General features: G+C 33.6%; 1 protein-coding gene across 3 annotated transcripts in view; it reads right to left on the bottom strand.

The window, feature by feature from the left end:
* LOC117166855 (regulator of nonsense transcripts 3A) overlaps window positions 1-24,843 on the bottom strand; it is a 418,318-nt gene that overhangs the window by 249,349 nt on the left and 144,126 nt on the right. For all 3 annotated transcript variants that reach the window (XM_033351221.1, XM_033351220.1, XM_033351222.1), the window contains exon 3: window positions 6,718-6,863. In XM_033351221.1, the coding sequence (XP_033207112.1) occupies window positions 6,718-6,863 (146 nt within the window). The remainder of the gene's footprint in view (window positions 1-6,717; window positions 6,864-24,843) is intronic.

Here is a 24,843-nt window from a genome sequence, read left to right as displayed (position 1 = left end):
TCACTCGCGAGGGTGCTCTTCCTCTCTATTTATGTGCCTCCGGACGCCAAAATCACTCAGGGCTCCTGGCAGTACCTGATCGATTATTTGCCCAATAAAGGCTACTTAATAATGTGTGGAGATTTCAACGCCCACTCTCCGATGTGAGGCTCTCCTAATACAAACTTTCTGGGAAATTAATTATGTCCTGCCGTATTTGATAGCGGCTTGATCCCATCCAACGACTTCGTTTCCACCTATATTTCGGGTCCTGGTCGGTTTGCCAACAACCTAAATCTTGTTTTCACCACAGATGCTCTTGCATCGACCTCCACAGTCCGAGTTGGCGATAATAGTCATAACTCGGATCATGCCCCAGTCTTTGGAAAGCTGGAAGCCTCCTAATCTCTCAGCCGCTCCTCTTTAAACAGATTTAACATCAAGCTGTTGAACTGGGGTCTGTTTAACGAGAATATGGAGACTCTTATTCTGGGCTTTATAACTGAGCTGGGAGAAGGGGACATTCCCGAGAATATTTATGATAAATTCATAAACTATCTCCGTGACTCCCTCGAGACATGTGGGGCCTACAGACCAGACTATTTACGCTATTTACCCGGATGACTTACATCTTTACGTCACCAAGGGATCTGTGCAGGAGGCTTCGGATCTCCTGGAATTGGCTTGTGAGCGATTGACCCCGTGGCTGGAGAGTTTAGGGCATTTCCATTACGATCAATCAAACGGCTATTCAGTGCCAGTCTACCCTTAACTATTTGGAAATATTGCTGGATAAATAGTTGAATTTGATCGCTCAGATTAGGGCGATTGCTGCCAAGGCTTCAAGAGCTCACAATATCCTCAGGGTGATTGCAAGATTCTCCTAGAGGGTCTCACCCTCCCTCTTCCTCACTGTTCATAAAGAAGCCTCTCGGAGGCTTCCGAGACACCTCTGCCGTTTCACCGGTAATTACTGGCAAATAGGTTCATTTTGAGAAACTTTTGCTGAAATGAGAGCCCGCTAGCGAGGAAGTTGGAAGACTTGGCAGACGGGGCCCTATTTAGAGATTGCAGGGTGAACCCAGAAAAGGTTTTCCCATGATGCGATGGGAGCCTTCACCGGGGATATGGATTGCTCTGAGCGACCGGGTTATTTTGATGACTCTTGGAGCGATATGTTGGCTCCGATCTCTCTGGACTTGGAATCGGGAAGAGGGGAGCTTTTAAGGATTGTGAGTGTCCGCAGCAGATTTTTTATGAGTTTGATGACCGCAAGTTTCCTGGAGCGACATGTGTTTACACAGACAATTCAGTTAATCAGGCCTTGCGGGTGGTGGGATGTGGTTACTATATCCCCACCGGTCACCGTAGGTTTGGAGTCTGTCTACGGGATCACATGTCTGCTCTGTCAGCGGAACTACATGCTCTCTTTTACGTGGTTAAATTTGTAATAGAACCAGGCTTGAGAAACGTGGTCATATTTACGGACTCGCGTCGCTCCCTAGAGAGCCTCTTACGTAAATTCTCTGACCCCAAGGGCCCTATTCTGGCGCGTGCAGTGCGAAATAGTGTTTCAGCATGACATGCAACATGAAATTCAATAGTTCATGCTTAGAAATTAAGAAATTGCTCTGAAATTCGGCAAACCGTCAAAATGTTACAGATAATGAAAACGACTTCTCACTTATATGCTTACTCATTTACAGCTGTTTAGATAATGCGACGTGTTATTATATGTACTGAAAAACGGGTAAATCTGAGGCTTTTCACTGTATTTTCGAAGCAAGTAAACAAAGAAAAAGCTTGTTTATCTTTAAAAAAATGGTGGACTGTAAACTGGGGAGTTTGAGTTCGAAACTTAGATAGGAGAATTTAACTTAGAGGTACCGATATAATTATTTAAACATTCAAAACGACTGACGGAATAAGAGGTTCTATATTATTCACAAACTGGAAGTTTGACGGACGATTCCACCAACCTTGATTAATTTTTAAGCCTTAGATTAACTTTATTTAATCATCAGATTAGGTTCCACTATCTTTTAAACCAATCAGCATCGCCGTTAAAAAAAAGTAGAACCTAGACTTTATTGCGAACAGGGTATACGGTTAGCTAAACATAGGTTAATAATTAATGGTGGAACGTTTAGCAAGTTACACCATCGACAATCTTTTTTTAATTGATGTAAATATTAAAAAACACCAAATTTTTTAGCCGACACTTATGAGTGTATGGATATCAGTAAAAATGAAATATATACAACGTATTTTCTTTATTTAAACTATTTTTGTAAGAATCCTTGCCCATCGCACCAACGATATGATATTTGTACGAACGCATTTCATGATTCAGATAGGAAAAAATGTTAATATCAAGAATAGTTAACAAAGGGATATGTAATCAGCTTCTTCGTTCAAGGTCAAGCTTTAATAGTCCCTAACCAAAAATCGTTTGAACAAGTTGGCGGCGGCATGGAATTGAGCCTCCCGCGATCAAAACGGAATCCGACTTTGAAAAATCAAGAATGAGAATAACCAAGAGGCCAACTGAAACCAAGGCATTTCGAGCGTGTTCCGTTTTAATCGTGGAAGACTTAATTAAAAAATGTTACCTTTAAAACAGTGATACTTAACTTTTGGGTCAAAATGTACGATCCAATTAAAATTGAGGCCGTTAATGAAAAAGGGCGTATGTGCCTCCTTTTTAGAGAAAATCGACATATTTCTCGTTTGTTTTTAATTGCGGCAAATATTTGCCTACGTGGTTAAATCTTACAAGTCTTTTTAACATTCATGAAATGAAAATTAAATGTGCAAATTTGGTATACATTGATACGCCGTGGATAGTTTGGCTCCGCGCTTGACGACCCTACGGCTGCGAATTTTCAAAGCCGCGCGAACGTGCGATGACTATTAGGTATTGCAAACATGAAGAAAACATGCTTTTGTTACAGTATGCGTAAAAGGTGTCACTGCATCGATTGAGAGCATTTATGAAATGAGAGCATAATTTTTCTATACGGAAAACCTCATAGTTTCGGTCTGGTATCCAACCGTTGTGCTTTATCACGGAAGAGGAAGTAAGGAGAGTGTAAGTAGAGGAATACAGGAAAGTAATGATTGCGAGGAGAGGAGAAGTAGGAGCAGCGAAGGATAGGTGAGATAAGTAGTAGAGGGGATGAGAAGAAGGGATGGGAGCGTAAATATGGGAGGGGAGGAAATGCAGAGGTAAAAGTTGGTAAGTTAGAGGATAGGGATAAAATTTTAATATACCAAGTATATTTCCAAGATATCCAGAAGGTCTATCCCACGTGGGACATTTGAATATCCCATAAACGTCCCATAGACATCTCGGATATTCTGTGCGTACACAAATTTCCGCCTGGAGAAGAGCCCGGGATATAGGTAAATCCGATCAAATAGGATATCCCGGGATTATAAATTGATATGTGAGTTATAGAGGAAGCGGTAATGTATGGTGGGGCGTAGAGGGTAGGCAAGTAAGAACCGTGTGGATGGGATGGTAAGATATGATCGGACAGGATGGATATGACAGGATAGGATAGAACAGAGATAAGAAGGGGAATTCGAACTTTTGAATTAATCTTAATAGGCTACATAACCCCTTTTAGTACACGCATGGTTTTGGGTAAAATTTTTCCAAGAGAAATGGACTTTGATAATAGTTATGCGGTTGAAATGAAATTTTCTTTCCTGGAAATCATTTTATACTCCAAAAACGGAATATAAAAAAGCTCTCAAATCAAAATTAGATTTGCAACTACCTACTTTCCGGACCATTAAAGACAATTATATAACAGAAGAAAAACGATGGAGAAAGAGAAAAGACTCAACCAAAACCAACCTTTCACTCTTTTCTTATTCTTTCTCCGTCTCTTTTATATTAATACGGACCAACATGTTTCAAAGCTAATTTAAAATTCCTCATCAGAGATTATTTATGGAAAAACTGCCGGTATGCACAAGAGAAAATTATATTGTCTAAAGTTCGCATGATATATGAAAGTAAAAAACATAGACTAATATAAAACTTTATACGGTCTAATTTTTCATTCTTTGGCGAAAATTAATGTACACATATAAAACACTATTATCAAAAGAATAGAATCAATGATCCAATTAATAACCCCATCTCAAACATTGTTATCTCGCGAGAGTTTCTTTTTTAAAAGAATATCTTTTTTGCTACATTCTCACTTTATGATAACACCTCCATGAATTCTCTCTTTCTTTAAATTCCTCTCGTGATAAAGGATCCATACTCTCTGTGGAATATCTATATTAGAAATATTCAAAAACCAAGCGTGTGATTGCCCTTGAGAAATAACAGAGAGAAAGTTATAAATTTAGTTATTGTACATCACCTTGGACGTGAAGAACGATTTCAAACTTTCGATCACATTTTTTATTAAAATGAAAGTTTTTTATTCAACTTTTCCCTTTCAAAGCATTCTTTAATTGTAAAAAGGTACAATAATATTAATTTTATTAATTTAGAATTTATTTACAATGTTTAAAAAATAGTTAAAGTTTTAATGAAATAGATGAATTTTTAACTAAAGTGATGAATCTTCACCTGAAGTAGTTTAATTTTTATTTAAAACATAAACAATCAAGCAAAAGTCAAGGACTTTACAAAAAAATTTAATTTGTCAACCAAAGATATGAATTTTCAACTAAAGCCATGCACCAATCAATACATTTTTAACAAAGTACTTCAAATTTTAACCCAATAGTGGAATTTTCGACCAAAATGATTAATTTTATACCTTAAAAGATGAATTTTTATCAAATAAACGCAATGGTGTGTCAAACACGTACATATTTCTGGACCCACACAGCCAATTTTTACGATGTAAATATATAATTATGGATATACAATTTATTTTAACAACTTTTTTTTATTCTGAAATTACTATATAGAGATTTTTAGGAAAAAATGGTGACAAAACTTAATTTTTAAAATAAATATCTTCAATATTATTTAAATAATATACATAATTAATGGTCCCCTCCAAAAGGTTTCTGATTTTAAACGATATAAAATTTTTTTAATATCAAAATCGGAGCTGTTCTTGTCCTTACAAGAGCACATTAAATGTTTTGAAATGTCAAATTCTTATAGATGCATTTCTACGAAAATGAGACAATAGATACAGCTTAACTAAGAAACTAATCATTAACTTTTACCAAATGAGATGAAATATCCATAGAATGCAGATCTAGGGAGAAAGTGGTCATATTTAAAATCAAGTATGTTAAAATGTAAAATATTCATATTTAAACGGTGAAAATGTATCATCTGTTTAAGGTTGTACATTTTTATTTTGTTTATTCAGAAAAAATATTATATACCGCCTATCTACTTTAAAAAATCACTACTTCCATAAATATGAACATATGGGCATCATTTCTGGCAAGATTGTAATGGTTCGTAAGTTTCTTTTAACACTCCCGCACGTGTATTTATCACCCTCAATATGAGAAATGCCTTGCTCTCACCGGAGTAGCTTGACATTCTTGATTTACTGCAGCAACAGTTTGAGGTACCAGCTTAGATCCTTAACGTGATTAGTTACGATACGGCAGGGAAATTGTCTATAAGACCACGGCGTATAAGTGGCGAAGAATTACTGCGGAGGTGACACAAATACATAAACAAATAAAGATTTTCGTCCATTTTCAACAGGCAGAATTCATTTTTCCAAATTTACAAAAAAGTCATTTTAGCCAATCCCTTTGTTTTTCAACATGTTTACCTGTTTTCCGTATAACTACTAGAAATTGATTACTATCATCGTCTTCCTTATTCTAATGTAGAGGGAAATCATTGATTAAAAGGCTATTTAACAACGAATAGTAACATCATACACGCAGTATCAGGATAACGTAATTTTTAACCCCGTCGGCCTTTTACGTATTATAAAATTCATATATGCCTTCTAGAGTCTAAAATTAATTCCGTTGAAAGAACGAAACCTGGAAAATTGACGAAAATCTAAAATTGTTTATCAAATGTCGATGAGAAAAATTCTAACAAATACTTTTTGCTAATCGCGATATTTAGATAGCACAACAAAATAAGTCAAACCACATTCTGTCGAAAAAGAGATTACACAAGCACACCCAAAAATATTGGCATGGCTACTTAATATATTTTTGTAGATTCGCGCCCTACGTTGTTTTTAAACATGGCCAAAAATGCTTTTTTTCAAAAACTTACCTCTCTATTTTCCCAAAAGTGGTTGGGTTTTTTTTTGCCAAACTTTTTTTTCTTGATTAAGAATCTAATAATCTAGAAATGGAATTCTTAGCTTTTAGGTAAATGGAAAATTAAATTTTCTAGAACGTTCTTTGTCTTTGCTGAATGTCGACCAAATGTGATTTCGTTGGTTCTGCAGTGCCTCCCTTCTTTTATATAATAAGGATTTTTTCAGCCTGCAGGATATAACTCTTTAAATTGGGAAACAGATAATTTAAAGCATAGTTACGATATATAGTAATTTTTATCAGGATTGAGCGAAATCATACTTATTTATTTTGTAATTCCACGTATAACTATAAAAAACATTTCATGTCATAAATGGGTGAAAAAGAGTATAATTTCTATTATGACACGAGACAAAAATGATAATAATATAATTATAATACAATATAATGACATAAATTATAATAAAAATATAATAATTTTGCAGGATTTCTGAAGAACTTCATTACCTTAGGTACGTTAAGCTCATTTGCGCGTCGCCTATCAAAATCTCGACGCCGCCTTTCTTCGCGTTTTTCTTCTCTAAGTCGTTGTTTCTCATGCTTCCGTTGCTTTAAATAGTCTAATAATGGAGTTGATATTTTCTTAGGGGTGTCTGCAAAAAACAGATAAATTTAATTTAGCGTTCCTATTTTGCAATACAATGCCCGAACGGTTTGGAAAAAATTCCAACAAAAATTAATCAAATCATCAATATATAAAGAAGCATCAATTTTGAAGCAAAAAATAATTTAAAATATTCCCTCGAATCCAATCAAATCCAAAGCATATTATTTGTAAAAAAAACTGTTCTTCATCAGAAAATTTGTATTTAATAAAGTTTCCAGACTTTTCTGGCATCTGGAGAGTATGCTATAATACGTGCGCATCCACATGAAAAGGGCCCCGGCGACTTGTTTTTAATCTAAAGCGTTCGTCTTAGACCTAAAATGCCATGAGTTTATCCAGTTGCATGACTATATACGTAACACCATTCCATTATGACAAATGCATAATTTCAGACGTGCACAATAACACAGGCAGGATTTCTGCTCATATTAAGTTTTTAATTGAGGAATAACAATCATGACGAACACCTGAAGTCGCGATCTTAAAGAATTACCATAGTTAAAACGAACTAAGAGAGAATTAAAAAAATCAATGGATTTAAATAATTTAAGACGAATTACAAGAACTTGAAAGAATAAAAAAACAATCTTAAAGTTTTAAGGTTAATTCCGAAGAATTCCAAACAACTTAGGATAAAATTCAAAGAATTCAGTAAATTTCAATGAATTTATGGTAAATTCCGAAGAGTTCATTGTGAATTGCAAAGAGGTGCAAAGAATTCATAATGAATTCTGAAGATCTTGTGGTTACTTCCGAAGCAATCATAGTTAATTCTGAAGAATTCTCGGTGAATTCCGATGAAATTACGGTGAGTTAAAAATTAATTTTACCTTCTCCATAAAAAATTGCCACAGTTTTTATTATGAGAGTGACAATTATCTGATGCTGCATGTAAAATGTGAGCTCATAGACCTATAATTTCGATTACAGTACATTCTCACTAAGTACGAACTTGATGGGCCTGTAGGGTAATATATCATGTATTTATTGAGAGACCCCACTCCGTTCATATTGCCATCTTTTTTCTAACTTGACATGTTTTGCACTAAGCTCAGTGATGAGGATACGATTTTTTTAATTAGAAAATTTCTGAATTAAAAAATCATAATTCTAACCATAAATAATTGAGTTGTTTTGACATTGGTTAAAAATTAAAATAACCCTAGTAGCACGTGCATCAAGCCGTTAGTTACAGGCAGTGTACTGTATTCACCTCTGACGTCAAACCTTATACTTCTTCTGACTTCAAAATGCTTAAAAAGCACAACTGCAATTATACATGAGTTGTAAAAAAATAAATATCGTAGACGTTAAAACTCGTCGAGTAAGTGGCAGCAATCTTCCGCATTCAAAGGAATATTATGAACTCTCAAAGATTACTAGTCGAATAAGCGCAGCAAAAAGAAGACTTATATGACATATGGATATGATTTTTTTTCTTTTAATGAAGTAATGAATAGAGATGGGACAAACAGAATACCAGGTACTGCTCCTTGAAATATTAAAACGGTTGAGATTATAGTCCGGGAAAATTACACTTTTTCCATAAAAAACAAGAAAGTTTTTTCTTCTTGATATTCGTATGTCTGAGGGCATTTGAAACAAATTTCAAAAAATTTTCGTATCATTTGGCTTACGCTTGTACCTCTAGCCTCAAAAAACAACCACTAGACAAAAACATACCCCTAGTATCGTTGGTTTTTGGCAATTATATCCGAAAGTGTGCATAGCTGAACAAAAATAAATTAAGTTTCTCATGTTGTGACGTCAGCTGGCGAGATGTCTGCACGCCAAGGTCCAAACAATAGTGCAATTGCATGCGACAAAGGTTTAATAAGGATTCCTATAGAATTTTTTGGGAGAAATACGAACTTGAAAGTCTTAAGTCGATTTATCGAATCTTTTCAATTTATCGATTCTTGGCATTAAAATTATTGACTTTTGTTTTTGATTAACATAATTTCTAAATATGGATTTCAGTGAAATTTGTTGCGGGAAACACAGATTTTTATTTTAATACACTATATCTCGAATAGTTTTGGAGATATCGTTTTTTTTTTATTTAAAAATTATTGACTGTTGCTTTTCATTTCTTGCAGATGTTTTTTATGTACGTTTATTAACCTTATTTCCTAATGTGTGTATTAATAGGATTTTTTGCGAGAAAAACGAATCCCAATACTGTAATATGATATCTCAACAAGTTTTCCATATATCGATTTTTTACGTAGGCACCTCTGCGACGGCTTACAGAAATAGTATAAGCTCGCACCCCTACCCCTTTTCCAATGCCTCGTGGAAGGCGTGAAAGCACCCCTGTTACTGGCCACAAAATAAAAAAGTAAATAACATCAATATCTCGAAAACTTTTCGAGGAATTGAGTTAAAGCTTTTAGATTCGTGTTTTTCACAATAAATGCCATAGGAATCTGCATAAGAACTTTGTTGCTACGGATATCATAATTTCTTTTAAAAGAACTAAAAAAAATATTCCAATACACTTATTGGGAAAGTCATTTTTGTTTTGAAATACTGACAAATAAAGTTTCGTCAATGCAATTTATATTATTGTTTGGCCTTCAGCGTGCAGATATATTGGATTTCCCCCACCCAACCTGAAATACCTAATAAGCATGAAAATATCAAGAGTAAAATTTGCAACAAAAAATGTTCTAGACTTTTTTCATGTACAGACCGTAGGTAATGCATAATCACCTCCAGGAGTGGCGGGATACGGCGCTGAGTATATTCGTGCGCTTATTTTTTGGCTTACAACTCATCTTTTGGCAAAAACGTATAGAAGAATATTTTTAGAGCAGAAAATTTTCTTTTAAGAACAATAAATTTATTTTTAATGCATGAATTCTGAAAGTAGGACTTGATTTTTTTTACATGTACGCACAATGACTAGGATCTCATTTACATATCACCCGTGACAATCTGAAAAAAAAACTTCAAAAAAGAAAGATTGAAATAAAATAATTCCTCCTTTTATAACATTACGCCTCCACTTGAGCAAGCTCGTCAGTCGTACCCCACCGTCATTCACATACATCTAAAATAGTGCTTCAACATCCATTGCAAAAAACCAGTGCTCAATCTTTCTTCAAAAATCTAACTTGAAATTTCTAAATCTTAACTTCAAATAAAAAAATGAAATTGAAAATGCAGTTAAAAATATTCAACAATCAAGTCATTTTTCAAATATTTAGAATATCGTTTAAAAAGAGTTATCAATGATGGATCGATTAAAATGTTTTTATGTTTACAATATTTAAGTCTAAATAATTTAAAGTATAAAAAGAGACAAGAGTGTATAAAGAAGTTTAATTTACTACATAGTAGGAATTTAACTAGTAAGAAACAATATAAAAATTTTTGATTGAAAAATTGCTTCAAAAATATTTGAAATGTTGAAATCCCGGATGAGTTAGTTGAAACTTTAGCACTGGATGGCAAATTTTGTGATCCCTTTAATGGCAACAAGATACATGTTAATAGTATGGTCGTAAAACAATTAATTAATGTCCAACCATAATTTATCCATAAACCATAAACCATAAACTTGTTGAAAAATTTCAAAAGGTACATAAGGATTAAATTTTTTTAATGCAGTCTCTCATAAGACGACTCTTGTGCCAACCATAGAAGATGAGTGTAAAAATATAGCCTTCAGATGGGGGAAAAAGAATAATAAACTAACAATTCGCCTATAAATTAAAAATACATAATAGTGTGGTAGTTAAAGCTTATGCTCTTCCAAAAGTACATAAACCAAATTTGAAACGGTGACTAATTGTATCCACAGTCGGACCTACTACTTACAACTTAGCAAAATATATATCAAATGCTTTAAAACCTGTTTCAAGAAACATAGAATCGGTTGTCAAAATTATTTGGGACTTAGAACACTCATTGAATAAAATTGAATTCCCCTTAACACATTGTTCAGTTTCATTGGATGTTTCTCCTATGCTTGATAGCATTGCATGAGATCTTGTATTGGATTGCATAGAAAAAATTTAATTTAAATCATGACCTAACTAAAGTAACAAAATATACATTTTTAATAGCTACCAGAACGGTTTTTAATAATACAGTTTTCTCATTTATTGGAAAATACTACAAACAATTAAGTGGTTGTCCTATAAGCTCTACATTTTCCCCTACAATTTCAAATATGGTTTTAGAAGACGTAGAAAAAAGAGATTTAAAAAATTTAAATTCTATGATGATTTTATGAATGCTTTTAATAGCATAGAAAATTGAATACAGTTTACATTTTAACTAGAACAGAGTAATTTAATAAATTACCCTGATTTACAGAATATTTAAAGATGTCAAGGTGATTTAATTATCAATTGGTACAAAAAACCATCGTGATTGGGTAGATATCTTGATTATAATTCACATCATTTCTTTGGAAAAAGGTTGGTTTAATAAAAGGATTGATTGATAGGTGTATAAAGTTAGGTTTCAGAAAAGAAAATTTGTAACAATTAAAAATTACATTAGTTCAAGATAATAATCCGCTTTCTTTGATAAAACGTATTATTAGAGAAAGAATTTATGAAATCTACAATAGTTCTTGTAGGGAGAATAACTGCATTGACACTAACAAAAAAAAGGTCTGGAGAAGTGATCTGCAATTTTCACAAAACGTCGGCAAAATTCGTAGTTTTGTACACGATTGGAATCCGAAATATCTTTTTAAACGAAATAAAAAGAATAGTGATAATATAGAAAATTTGTGTGGAATCATATATCTTATAAAATGTAAATGTTGTGAAAATGTCTATATTGGGGAAACAAGTAGGAGATTAAAAACTAGAGTAACTGAACACAGAGTAGATTGTGGAGTTCATAATCCTGATACAGGTTAATCACAACACTGTTGGAATTTCAACCATTACTTTGATTTTGATTTGAATAATATTAACATTTTAGCTAGGGAAAATATGTACTCGCTAAATCTGAATTAGTTAAAATTTAACTAATTCAATTAGTACAATCAATTTTGACTGAAAAATTAGTTACTTTCAAGGTTTTGACTAATGAATTGGTCAACGGGCCACTCTAAGTACCTTACCAATTGAATTAGTCAAAAAAATAACTAATTTTCGTTAGTCATTTCTGAGAACTACCAATTCGTTAGTCAATTTCTGAACATAACCACTATCTACTGCAAGTCGTTGATGCGCAAATACCCATGCTCGTCGGAGTGAAGTGACCATGCTCCGTAACCATGGTGATTGATGGGAAAGAAGGGGTCAAAAGAGCAGTGAAGCGTCTATTTTGCAGTCAGTGTAGTTTGTGGAAAGTTTTGGAGTTTTTGAGTGAAGTGAAATCAAGTGCTGTTGATCTTTTTTTAACAAAAATCAGAAGGCAGCAGTAGCGGAAGGAAAATGCTTAAAAGAATACTTTGGTAAGTACATTTTTTTCAATACTAGCGTCAAACACTATAACTGCAACGCACGCGTTACAGGCATGTAACCTTTGTGTACAATCTGTGTTTCGCGATATAATATATTTCTTTTACAAACAAAAAATATTTCCTACCCTTAATGTACAGTAGATATAAATGTAAAGCAAATTTTCTGTTTGCTAATTTGCAAATGATACCATTTTTCCAGCATTCTTCTAGAGTAAAATCATTCTGATTTTACTTTATCTTATGAATCTTTTTAGTAATCCCTCTCATTTTTAATCGATCTTGGCCTTTAAACAAATTATATCAAATGATAATAGTTTGAGATTTTCGATACAGATTCGACATTTTTTCATTGTTTTCAGATTTTCAGAAATTTGAGTTTAGAAAATATGAAGAATTTTAACGATTTGACAATTGATGAATTGGCTGTCGAGTTGCAGAAGGTCTTTGATCCGGAAGTTGCTGCAATTTTGAAAGGTAAGAACAATAAAATGATTTGTAATTTTTACGAAAATTGTTTGCCATATATAAAGTGGAATAGTTCAAATTGAATGGAATAGTATACCCGGTAGTAAGCGTTAAATAGAAAAAAATTAATATTTTCAGATTTCAGCTTAAAAGTGAAGCTAATTCTATTATTTTGAATACGAAATTTTTCCATCTGTCTAAAATGTCATTATGAGAATAGGATATCTCAGAAACTAGTTTATTTCTATTTCCATAGTGGCCGCCGCAAAGGTTCCTATTCCCCAAAAGAGAATGTGTTTTCAATATATTTAATTTCTTGTAATTGTATCGACAGGTGACCTCACAGATATGTATTCTATTCCCCAAAAGTGCTTAATTTTTTAGATTATTTGATTTCTTCTAATAGGTTCACAAAATATGTGTGATAAACTGTTTTAATTCCTTCATGTGTAATATGAGTTTCGAAAATTTAATTTCAATCAGTTCAAGTCCGCCTCTCTAGGGTTAAAATTATTTTAATTCACACATTTGAATAGATTTCTTGTATGCATTTTTCAAGACATTTAACTGAATTATTAAAATAGAAATAAATTTGATTGTTTTTTGAATTTATAAGTTATAAAGAGATTTAATAATGAAAAATAGGTTAAATGCTTTCGTAACATTTTACTAAGTCAATTGCGAGGAATAGGATTTGCACTTTTTCTGTTTCCGTTGAGGGATTTCTAGACGGGGGAAAAATCGCGTATTCTTAGGAATACAAATTCTTAATGTTTCTGAATTTAACGTTTATTACCGAGTATGTGAATAGCGAAGCGAAATTTATATTAGCGATTCTGCCTAGTGCTGCGAATGACGAATTTTTTTTTTTTTTGATTCAATTCATGCGTCGGCCATTTAATTTGCTAAAATGTTCCCTTTTTTTGTACATTTTAGTTGCGAAAAAAGTTTCTACAGGCTCCAAAACATTGTAGAATAATTTTAAATGCTCTTAAAAATTATTATATTATTTTTTAAGATGAAGGACATGTAATACTCATAAAATTATTGATTTCATTAGTGTTGAGTTCTCCCTGCTTTTTCCCTCCAATAGCATAGCTTTTGTTTTAACATTTTAGGGAATGATAGCGAATATGCTGACGGACGTCCCCGAACTCTTATTTTGTGGTATAATAAAACAAATAAGTTTTGTTAAATTTGGTTAATGTGTGTGTATTTTGAGGTTATGTGTTACAATTTTCCCCAGATTGACTTTCAAACCACACAATATGTTTTGCCAAAAACTGAGGACAAGCAAAAAAAAAACATTGTAACTAATGTCCTGGAACTAACCTTGTTTTTAGTCAATTGAAAAAGTTTATTTCATAAATAATTTCCAAATTCTGAAAAATTAAATAACAGAAAGCTGAAAACAAAGCCTAATATCAAAATAGTGCACATGTATAACATTTTTATTTACTAGTATACAGTTTTTTGTTATTATCTCGCAAAAAAAGTGCGAGGATGTCCGTTATACTATTTTATAGCATCTACGAATTCACTTGTTGAAAATTTAAATCCTTATGGACGAAAACCCGAGGGAACTGAATCATTCTGATAATGTACAGTAGCGTGAAAAAGTTTTCGACCACCTCTCTTTTTTATGACTGAATAAATTCTCTGAATTTCAATGATACCGAAGCTAAAAAATGTCTCTTTAAAAGGTTGATTGTTTTCGAAATTCTGTTTAAATTAAGCCCAGGGTTAAGCCAATTTGTCTAGTTTTTAAGTAGATATTGCAAAAGTAGTATGAATTTCAATGTTTTCTTAGATTTTCAATTACTTCCGAAATAGTCCACATTTTTCCATGTTCTTGGGCTCTTTTTTAAGCTTTTTTTAACCATACTACAACAGTTTACGAGTATGAATCGCAAAAAATTTATTTTCGAATTGCAAGAACTTGAATTTGTAACAAAAAAGTTGGAAACATTGAAATATTATTTTTAGTAACAAAAATATTTTTTTCATAGATAAAATAAAAACCTCTCAACTTTGTGTTACTGTTTCAGCTCGGAACCAATATAGACGATTATGTGGCGGATGTTCGCAAAGATGCTTCGACGAACGTCCAACCGTACATAATCCTTATCAAAGGTGACACCAAGGACCGAGTCTTCATACAAGCTGACGGATGTTACATCCAAGTTAATGATCGCGCAAGCGCAATAACTGTGTTTGATTTGCTGTATAAATTGCATTACGTCCTAATCGTGCATTTTGCTTCTTCTCTAACGTTTTTTTGATAATTTTATGGAAGTTTATCTTTATAAAATCTCAAAATCGGCAAAGAACTCAGTGAGGTCCTTAGAAACAGCATTAAGAAACTTCAAACCAGCTGCCACTGAACTTTCGGATAGTCTTTAGTTTATTTTTTTGTTCTCTGAATAATTTTTTTTTGTACGCTATGATATGTTTTATATAATTTAATAATAATTAATTTAATTAAATAATAATTTTAATTATTAATTATTAATAATATTACTGTAATTGATAATCATATTAATTAGTTAATAATTAATTTAGTAATTACATGTAAGTATCATTGTGCAAATTATAAAATGACTTAAAGGGTTGCTTTAGAAATAAATATATTTCATTTTAAATTTTTGATTTATTTATTTTAAAACTTTGAATAGATTTATTTAAAACAAGGCGGAAAACAAGCAACTAATGGGCGCCTGCGTTACGGGCATGCGCGTCTCATTTTTGACTAAGCAATTAGTCAATTTTGACTAACCAATTGGTAGATTTTGACTGACCAATTAGTAGTTTCGCCACCGTCCGCCATTGCGACCGGTGGCGCGCCACGTCCATAGTTTGACTAATTGAATTGGTTAAACGAAAATGACCAATTGAATGAGTTACTTTTGACTAATTGTCAGTTGCTGAGTTCTTGCTTCTACAATTAGTGAAAATTGACTGATAATTAGTTAAATTTAACTAATTCAGATTTAGCGAGTATAAAAAGAAGAAAGTCTGGCAATTATTGGATCAAAGAAAACAACCCTAACAGTGGCATAGGAGCCACATAAGTATACCGCTTCCTTAATCTTTATTAATTAATAAAGAGTTCGGGATGAAATCCTTTGCATGCACTTTGATAACATGCTAAAAGAATGCTCATTCATGAAGCCCTAGATGATCTTCCCGAAAAGGAAGGTCTGGCATGATGAACAGAGGAGAAGCAATTTTTTGTAACAGGAGGCCTTGTCTGGTATACACACAGCTTTAAAGACTTCCTTGGTTCTGAAGATGGAGTGCGTTTTTTTAAAAATCACAATTATATATGCTCTGATAGTCAAGCTACATTGAGAGCTCTCCAATCTGAAAAGTTTACATCCAGACTATCTTGGAGTTGCCTACAAGTGTTTCTGGAAGTATCCGGTGAAAACTGAGTCTGCTTGATCTATGTTCCTGGACCTCAAAACATTGAAGGTAAAAAAAGATATTCATACAAAAAGTGCAAAAAGCTATTGACGAATGTCTCTTGGAGCAACACGCGAGGTATGAAATTCTCATGGGCCATAGTCGCTTAATGAGGCACCTGACTAACATAAAGATTGATTTCGACCCTCGATGTGAAAAGTACTGCTTCCATGACCAAACAGCACATCACACCATCTGCGACTGTAATGTTCTAGTAAGCCTCGGAGTGAAGCATTTTGGAAATCAATTCTGTGAACCACATAATTTGGTAGACATCCCCTATACGACAAATAATGTCTACATGGCGGAAACTACTAACTAGCCTCATCAGAGAATAAGATTCAAGGGTACAGTACAATAGTTAACATCAGATAACCCCAGTACCATGAGACTTAGATGACCCTGCTCATTTTCAATAATAATAATAATAAATAGGTAACAATAAATATCAATAAATTGATTTTATTGATAATTTTACTAGGATGAAAAATTGGGGCACAAATGATATACACTACTAAGATTCAACATTATTGATCACAATTATACTCAAGGTTTACATAGTTTGAATCGACTTTTTGGAGAAATTTATGACAATCTAGGTTAGAAAGAGCGAAAAAAATTTACGATTCCGAAAAATTCAGTTGATACAGATTGCCTGTGAAGGGACACTACTGTTTATCATAAATTGCTAATACAGTGTGTTCCAGCAAGCGAATTAAGAAAATAATTAACTTCTTTCTATTTGTAATTTTTATTATGTCTCCAGACTTGTGTTACACGAGAACAAAGGCTAATTGAAAATTATTTAAAAAAATATATTCCGAAAACTTTATGGACCACGACTGTTATAAGTTTTACAAGCACAAATATATGATACTTAAAATGTTTAATTAAGAAACTTCCATGAGTGTCATACATTTTTTATTCATTTTAAAATTTGCTGAAATATGTCTTTTGACTGAAATTCTTGATATTCTTTAAAATTGACTAGTAAACCTATTTTTCAAGAAACGGTACCATTAAACTCAAGAAACTCAAGCAAAGACTCTTTTATACTATAGTTAAAGTTAGGAATTAGTAATTCACACCTGAAGAAATGCTTTGAAAAATATGCGATACGCAGGTGATTCTTTTATCTTGAGGTATCGAAATATTTAAAGAAATATGCATCTAAAGAAAAAAATTTCCTTGATAAAAACTTTCTATTTTCGAGGGGGGAAAGCAGCCTCGCAAAAATTTACCTCACACCCCACCCCGCTTCCACAAGAAAGAAAAGAAGACAAGTGGTCGGCTTTTTTGTTACTGTGGTGTGTTTACCTAACATGGCGCACAATTCCCATGACTGCCGATTATAGCTTCGCACCGTCGGAGCATACTTTTCACCAAACTTTCGGCCATAGTGCAGGATGAGGATCTCTATATGTCACGCAGGTGTCAGGTCAGCTGTTTATGGTGAAGACTTCAGCGTCAACCATACATTTTCTATTGTATTTGCGTCTGGGGATTGTAAGGGCCAGTTTAAGACCATGTTCCTACTTTCCTCTTTCCACTGGCTGCACAGGCAGATGCGGTGTTTTGGGTCGTTCTCTTTCTGAAGTACCCATTCTTTATTTCTTTAGCCTTAGGCCTGGAAAATGTTATTTTATTGTAGAAAATATGTATCAAAATATCGCTTCATAATATACTTTGGCACAGGCGTCTAATAAAAATGTTCGAATTCCTCGAAAATGTGTAATAAAAAATCACTATCATCAAGCTTAGCAAATCATTTTTTCGAATCTTGCGGCTGAAAACTGATGATGGACAAGAGAGTGTATTTTCATCGCACCTTCTGGTTAAGATACTTCCCGTTCCTCTTTTAACAATTCTGTAGCGTTTTGTAATCTCTTGATTAAAGGTTTCATTTGTCTATAACAGTAGACATCTCAGGTCTAGAAAAATTTCAACGTGTAGAACATTATCAGTCTGTCCTTCCCATGAGTCAAAAACAAGGAGAATTTTTTCATCCTTTACGTCTTCCTCTTCAATCCAAAAATAATTCTTGATGATCTACAAATTGCCGTTAACAATCGTTTCGCTCATACTTCAAGATTTTGCATTTCATTTTTCAATTGGATTTTCGGCCAAAAGTCATAAATTTTCGTAAACGGAATTTTCCTCAAGAAGACCGTTCGAAAAATTATTCCGGAAATCTTAATTTTGGAAAATATTCTGATCGATATCCACTTTAAAATTAACGTTCATCTCTTTACTAGCTGATGTTCGAGCTTTATCGTCCTTCTCCATTTCTTAAAATATTAACACTTACATAAAAGTATACACTTGGCTAGCGCAGTTCTCTACGACAATTCGCGACGCAATATGATGCTGTACTGATCGCTCCTTTTTCTCTACAAGTTCCACTCCTCCGGGTCATTCTACGCGCGTATCAACCGCCCGCTCGACGATGTGGGGATGCCCGATGGGGCAGGGGGGCAAGGTGGAACAAAGAAAAAATTAGGGGACCCTTGAAAGTGAAAGTCTGGTCGAAGCCTTACAATAAACGCATTTGTACGAAAAAAGTAGAATGTTGAAAATACATATTTCTCAACAATAAAATAATATTTTCTAGACCTAATATCGTATTCTTCATTTTAAATATTCACAATTATAATCCAACTCCCGCTTTTATATTTTTAGATATTTGCCATTTATTTTTCAAGCATATAATTTTTTAAAATAATTTATTACGTACTACAAATATCAAATTATTGATAAAAAAAACTTTTGTGCCAGAAGTAATAATTTTTCAAGTCATAAAACATATTTAAAAAATATTTAATATTATTTTTATAATATTTATTATAATTGTGCATATTCACGACCTATTCATAACCTGCAATCTAGACCGTTACTCCGTTGCGGCTTGCTCGATAGCTCCATAATTAGACCAATAGTCATTCGTGACCCCCGTTACACGCACTCCCCCTGTAAATTGCAATTATAAAGACTGGAATGTAGGTAGGTTTGCGGACCAGTTAGTGTGTGGTGTACATGCCTAGTCGACGAGGGTCGAGTTATTCAAATTGGCAGCAAAAATCAAAAGGAGAAAGTCCTTACAATGAGCCACACAACAAAAACTAAGAAAAGGCAACGTTCGGGCCAATAAAAAAACCCCGACAATCCGAGGCGAGCAAATCCTAGCGGATCATACCCAGGCACGAGCACCGCAGTAAGCTGTTTCTGCTGTAGCAAACCAGGCCACATCTCCAGGACATGCAGACACTGCGGAGGTACATACGGTTTCTACCAGCAAAAGAATGTTAGAAAAGATTCGATGGAAATAGACTCAGGTACGTACTATGCAGCAATATCAGAAAACTTTAAAAACGGAAATTTAAGAAATTTGAAAATCGATAAACGTAGTACATACGGTTTCGAAAAAAACACGATGATGCCGATTATTCAATTAAATAATTTAAAAGTCAATTTAAATAATCAGACAAAAACGTTAAATTGTTTATTGCTGAAAAGGAACGGCCCGCCACTGACTGGGAGACAGTGTCTGGCAGAATTCGCTTTGAAAATTAATGGGGAAATAAGAATTTGCGGCTATTTTGAATTAACCGAAAATTTAAACTTTCACCTGAACAAACGATCGCTTCCACGCTTTGACGATATTTTTCACGTGTTACAAAAGTTTCGACGATCTCCCAATCTGACCTATCACATGCTTACATGCAGATTCCGGTTAATAAAAAATCCCAAGACTTATTAACGTGTAGCATTACTCTTCCTATCCGCTCTGAAATATCAATTTATTAATCATAAAAAATCATACTTCACACTTAACAGTGATGCCGGAACTCAGAAATAAAATTCCCTTTTGCCATTTTTAATTTTACTTAATTTTAATGTGATTGTGATAGTCTCTGTTTCGAGCGCTCTCGGATCAATTTTATAAATATTAATCAATTTTATATACTGAATCGTTTCAAAATATTTTACGACTCATATGAGTTTACTCCTATATACGAAGATGACAGAGGGTACGGTATCTATCCCGAGTGAATTCCAGAAAATAATGGACGAGTGTGCAGGATATTCTAAATACCAACGCTTATCTGAACCATAATTTTGTAACCGGTTGCACGAATAAAGAACACCTTATAAATTTATGTAAAGTGCGTAAACGATTGGAGGAACGCGGCTAATATTAAATACAGAAAAATGTGATATTAAAAAATAAAATATTGAAAATTTAGGTAACGTTATCGACACGAGCTTACTACAAAAGTCAAGGTCAAAGATAAAAGTGATAGTTGAGGCACTGAGACCAACAAAAAAAACAGCTTGGCTTATTTCTCGGGTTAATTAATTTTTACGCGAAAATCTTTCGCAAATAGATTTGAAAAATTAGAACCCCTATTTAACAGTACGCACAAGAAAATATTTGAATAGACCAAGGAGTATGAGGAAGCTTTTCGCTGGATAAAAAAAAAACGAGTTGAGTTGCCCGAGGGCACTGACACACTAGGATCAAAACAAGAAATTGGTTATGCCTTATAATGCGGCAATGTACGGATTTTCAGCAATTCAGATGTATAACGTTCTACAATTTTGTTTTCGGCCGGTCATAGCTGCGAGCCGCTTGCAAAGATAGCCATATTTTTTGTCTGGCTTTCGATGTAAGATCGAGTACATTAAATCAGAGTAAGTTTCATAATAAAATTTTGTACGATAGGGTGGCTGAGTAATCATAAAGAATTGTTGGACCAGAAGCAACATAATTTGTCTAAAAAGAGCGAAATCGTAATAAAAGAGAATTGCTTGTTTTGGGAACGCAGTTGACCTAGACATTGAAAACACAGTGAAGTCCTGTAAAATTTGCATTACAGAACAAAAACCACCACACACACACACCATTCACGCCATGGACTTGGCCAGAAAGGGTGTGAGATAGCATACACGCAGATTTTTTATTGCCGTTATATGGGGATACGTATTTAGTTGTAGTAAACGCCCATTCGAAGTGTTTGGAGGTTATCAGTTTCCAAAACAATACTCAGGCGTACAGTCATCGAATTTTCAGATAAATTATTCGCTAACTACGGACTTCCGAAAAATATTGTCACATAAAGCGGTCCGTAGTTTAGAAGCAATGAGTTCGAGTAACTTATTTAAATCAACGGTGTCTCGCATGGCTTTTCTCCGTCCAATCACCCGGTGACAAATAGTGCAGATAAAAATTGTGTAGGCACGTTTAAAGACAAAACAATAAAAATAAAAAAAACATGCTATGATCAATTTTATTAAGTTTTTGGACTTTCCTATACTATCTGAAAAATCGAAACATCTAAGTATTTTAAAAAGTTATGAATTTTGTTGTAAACGTCCGTATTTTAAGGTGGTAGATGTATTTATCATTAAAAATAAAATATTTTAAAACATTTTTGTGCAATCTTTATTATATTCCCTTAAAGAGTAAGTATTCAAGAGTGTACATAAATTTGGTCTTGCCACTAGTAGCGTAAAAGCAAGAGTTGTTCTTAACCCCATGGAAAAAAAGATTTTGTGTTTTCTCAATAGACAAGTATCTGGTTCACACTAGATAATCGTGAAATAAAATATAAGTTTTGACTAATCTTTTAAGGTATTGTGCAGGAAAATGTCAGCCCAAAGCACTATAGAGACTATTTTAAGGAAAGGTAAACAATTTTGCAAGATGTTAACATAATTGATACCTATAAATTTGAAGTTGATCGTGAAAAGAAAGAAAAAAGCCAGTTGTATGGACAGATGCTGAGGAGTTGGTAGAGGCGGTAACTAAAGAAAGGGAACATCTAAGTTCGTTTCTAAAATAAAAAACTGATAAGTTCTTCTTTTAAAATAAGTTTATATTCCGACATGTAAATATTAGTTTACTGTATTATATTCTGCTCTATTGCATTTCATTTTGAGAAAAAGCAGAATCAAAGTACTGGCAGACGGCGGGCAAGGATTTGTTTCAATTTGTTTAAAAATGCTTCCCGGAAATTCTTTTCCTGATTCTAATGCGATTCGGAAGTAAGATGGAAGAATAGAAAGTGAATGCGAGCTTAAGCGAACAATATATTCGGGAGGAGGATCTGCTTCGAAAACTGCGAAAATCACAATAAACTTGACAATGTGTTACGTCCCGCGACTTTGATAAAAAATACTATTATTTATAACAAATGTATTATAATTATAAAATATTCATATTCAATAGATAAACAAGTAAGTTGAAAGGTCATATTTAAATATTGTACAAACCTGTGTAAAATCGAATCCGCAATTGTAAGGTCCAGATTTAAAAGGAACAACGCACTAAACTACATAATACGCGTCACTTTTCACTACACTAACACAACGAAAAAGCCAACCCCTTTTGGTCCTATCAAACAATCACTAAGAAATACGAACCGACTCTTATTCTCATACGTCCTACACCAAAAAATACTGAAAGCTGCACAACACATGTGAATTATTCTTACATCTTTACCATGCATTCCTACGCATAAGGAACTAAAATCTTCATCCTGGAAATGACAATCATCGATATCAAAGAAGAATTGTAAGCGGACATCCAGTACGAAACATAAACACAGAATCATTCTATATTTACAAAATAGCCCTCCAGAAACAAACAGGAAGCTAGATTCCTCAAATCTATACCTATAAATTATTACGCCTACATATTACATTCGTGGAAATACTCTAAATCTTCATATTTGATACCACTACATATGAAAGTTCCTTCCTCTTAATAGCTAAAAACGATGCATGCAGTTTTTTAAACTGCGCCAGTCACCAAATATGGACATCTTACGCATTATATATTACGGATATATGAGGATCAATGCGTAATCGACCAAATATGGATTATCCCTACTTTAATCTCTCCTCCATATCTGGATCAAATCACGGGAATGCATGTGAATACCATGGATTATAAAGAACAATTCGCTCACCAGTCATAAGTTACAAGTTACAAGTCATCACTTAAGTTTATATTAAAGAGATTTATAAGCGTTCGCGAGGCTCTCAGTATCTCTAACCAAATTGCGAGCTTGCCTATGCAGAAGAATCGTCCATATTTTGACTCCGGAGCCAACATACGGCCCGTCCAAACTATAAAATCCTAAACACTTGTCGAAGGGTTAAACTATCGTCTCGACCCTCTGCTTAATATTCTCGCCACCAGCCAGCCGCTGGAGTGCCACGCCCAGGGTTGCCGAGAGAAGATAGCAGAAGCTGTCAATTCTATTTTTCGATCTTTAACTTTAACTTTGTACACTTTTATTTCATAATCCATTTGTAACAAATTAAATAAATCTTAATGTGTAAAGTATAAATCCATGTTTAACCACTTTATTTCTGTAGATTGATAGTTATCCTCAACCCTGTTAAAAAAATTTTGTTAATTAGAAAAAAGAACGAAGAAATTAACTAAAATATAAGATAAGTTACCTCTATTAAGACGTAACAAATGCATCTTTCCGTATCAGACTTCAAACTTATTATATTAATCGTTACTGGCTTACAAACAGCTATCTCCTCCTACCCATATCCATTTTGTTTAGAAAGTTTAAAAGAGGAGATCCAAGGAAAAAAAGAAAAAGATAAAGAACAACACGGTACAAGAACTTCTGGTGATTTAAGGCACCATTTTGAAAAATGTTTTTCTTTAATATGAAAAGAAAAAATGCCACAGACTGTTACAGCGTTACAAATTATCTACTATTAGAGTTAGACCTTGCACAAGGTTTTTTAAATTGTGATTTTTGGGATGCTTTAGTTCCTCTTCTAAGGAGAACTAAATCACTTAGGTGACCGTAAAAGCTTAAATTAGTATCAAAGAATGATCAAGAAGATCAGTTCGAGAGAATCCCAAATGAATAAAATTCCATGATTTAAACCAAATAAATCTCAAACGGACCATACAAACAAGCCACTAAAAATTTTGCAACACTTTCCGAAATTTCAGCATAATATTTAGCTACGTTTTTCAAATCTTTCGGAACCGGCCACGAAATTTGTATGATTTTTAAAATTGATGACTCAAGATTGCATTGCAGAGCTTTCAAGGAGTCAATCTTAAAAAAATCTTCTACGAGCTTGCTTTCATAGGAACTCGCCAAGGGATCGACACAATGAAGATTCTAGGTCTGGAAACCTTTTTAGAGGTCGTGTGAAGACCTATTTGAGCCTCTTGGGGCTACAATGAGGATTTGGACGTTAAAGATTTGGTAATAGTATGTTCATGGGTTTTTTGTAGATATAGTTAATTAAACACTTTTTTTACAAATCATGCTGTATCTCCAAAAATAATAGACATTTTGCCAAATATTGGTTGACTCTATCACATGTTATTGAAGTCGAACATTTTCATTATATTATTATAATTAATTATACTCAATAGCATAATCATGTACATTACGTAAATCCTTGACTAATAGTTACTGTATGATACACGACTCACTTGCGAGGCTGAACATTTTTTTAAATATACGACTGAATGTTGTATTGGCACGACTCATTCGCAGGGCCGGCCTTAGGGTTTTGGCGCCCTGAGCGAAAATAAAGTTTGCCCTCTCCCCCC

The sequence above is a fragment of the Belonocnema kinseyi genome, chromosome 2, assembly GCF_010883055.1.
Source record: "Belonocnema kinseyi isolate 2016_QV_RU_SX_M_011 chromosome 2, B_treatae_v1, whole genome shotgun sequence".
NCBI lineage: Eukaryota > Metazoa > Arthropoda > Insecta > Hymenoptera > Cynipidae > Belonocnema > Belonocnema kinseyi.
This window is presented reverse-complemented; position numbering and strand designations above follow the sequence as displayed.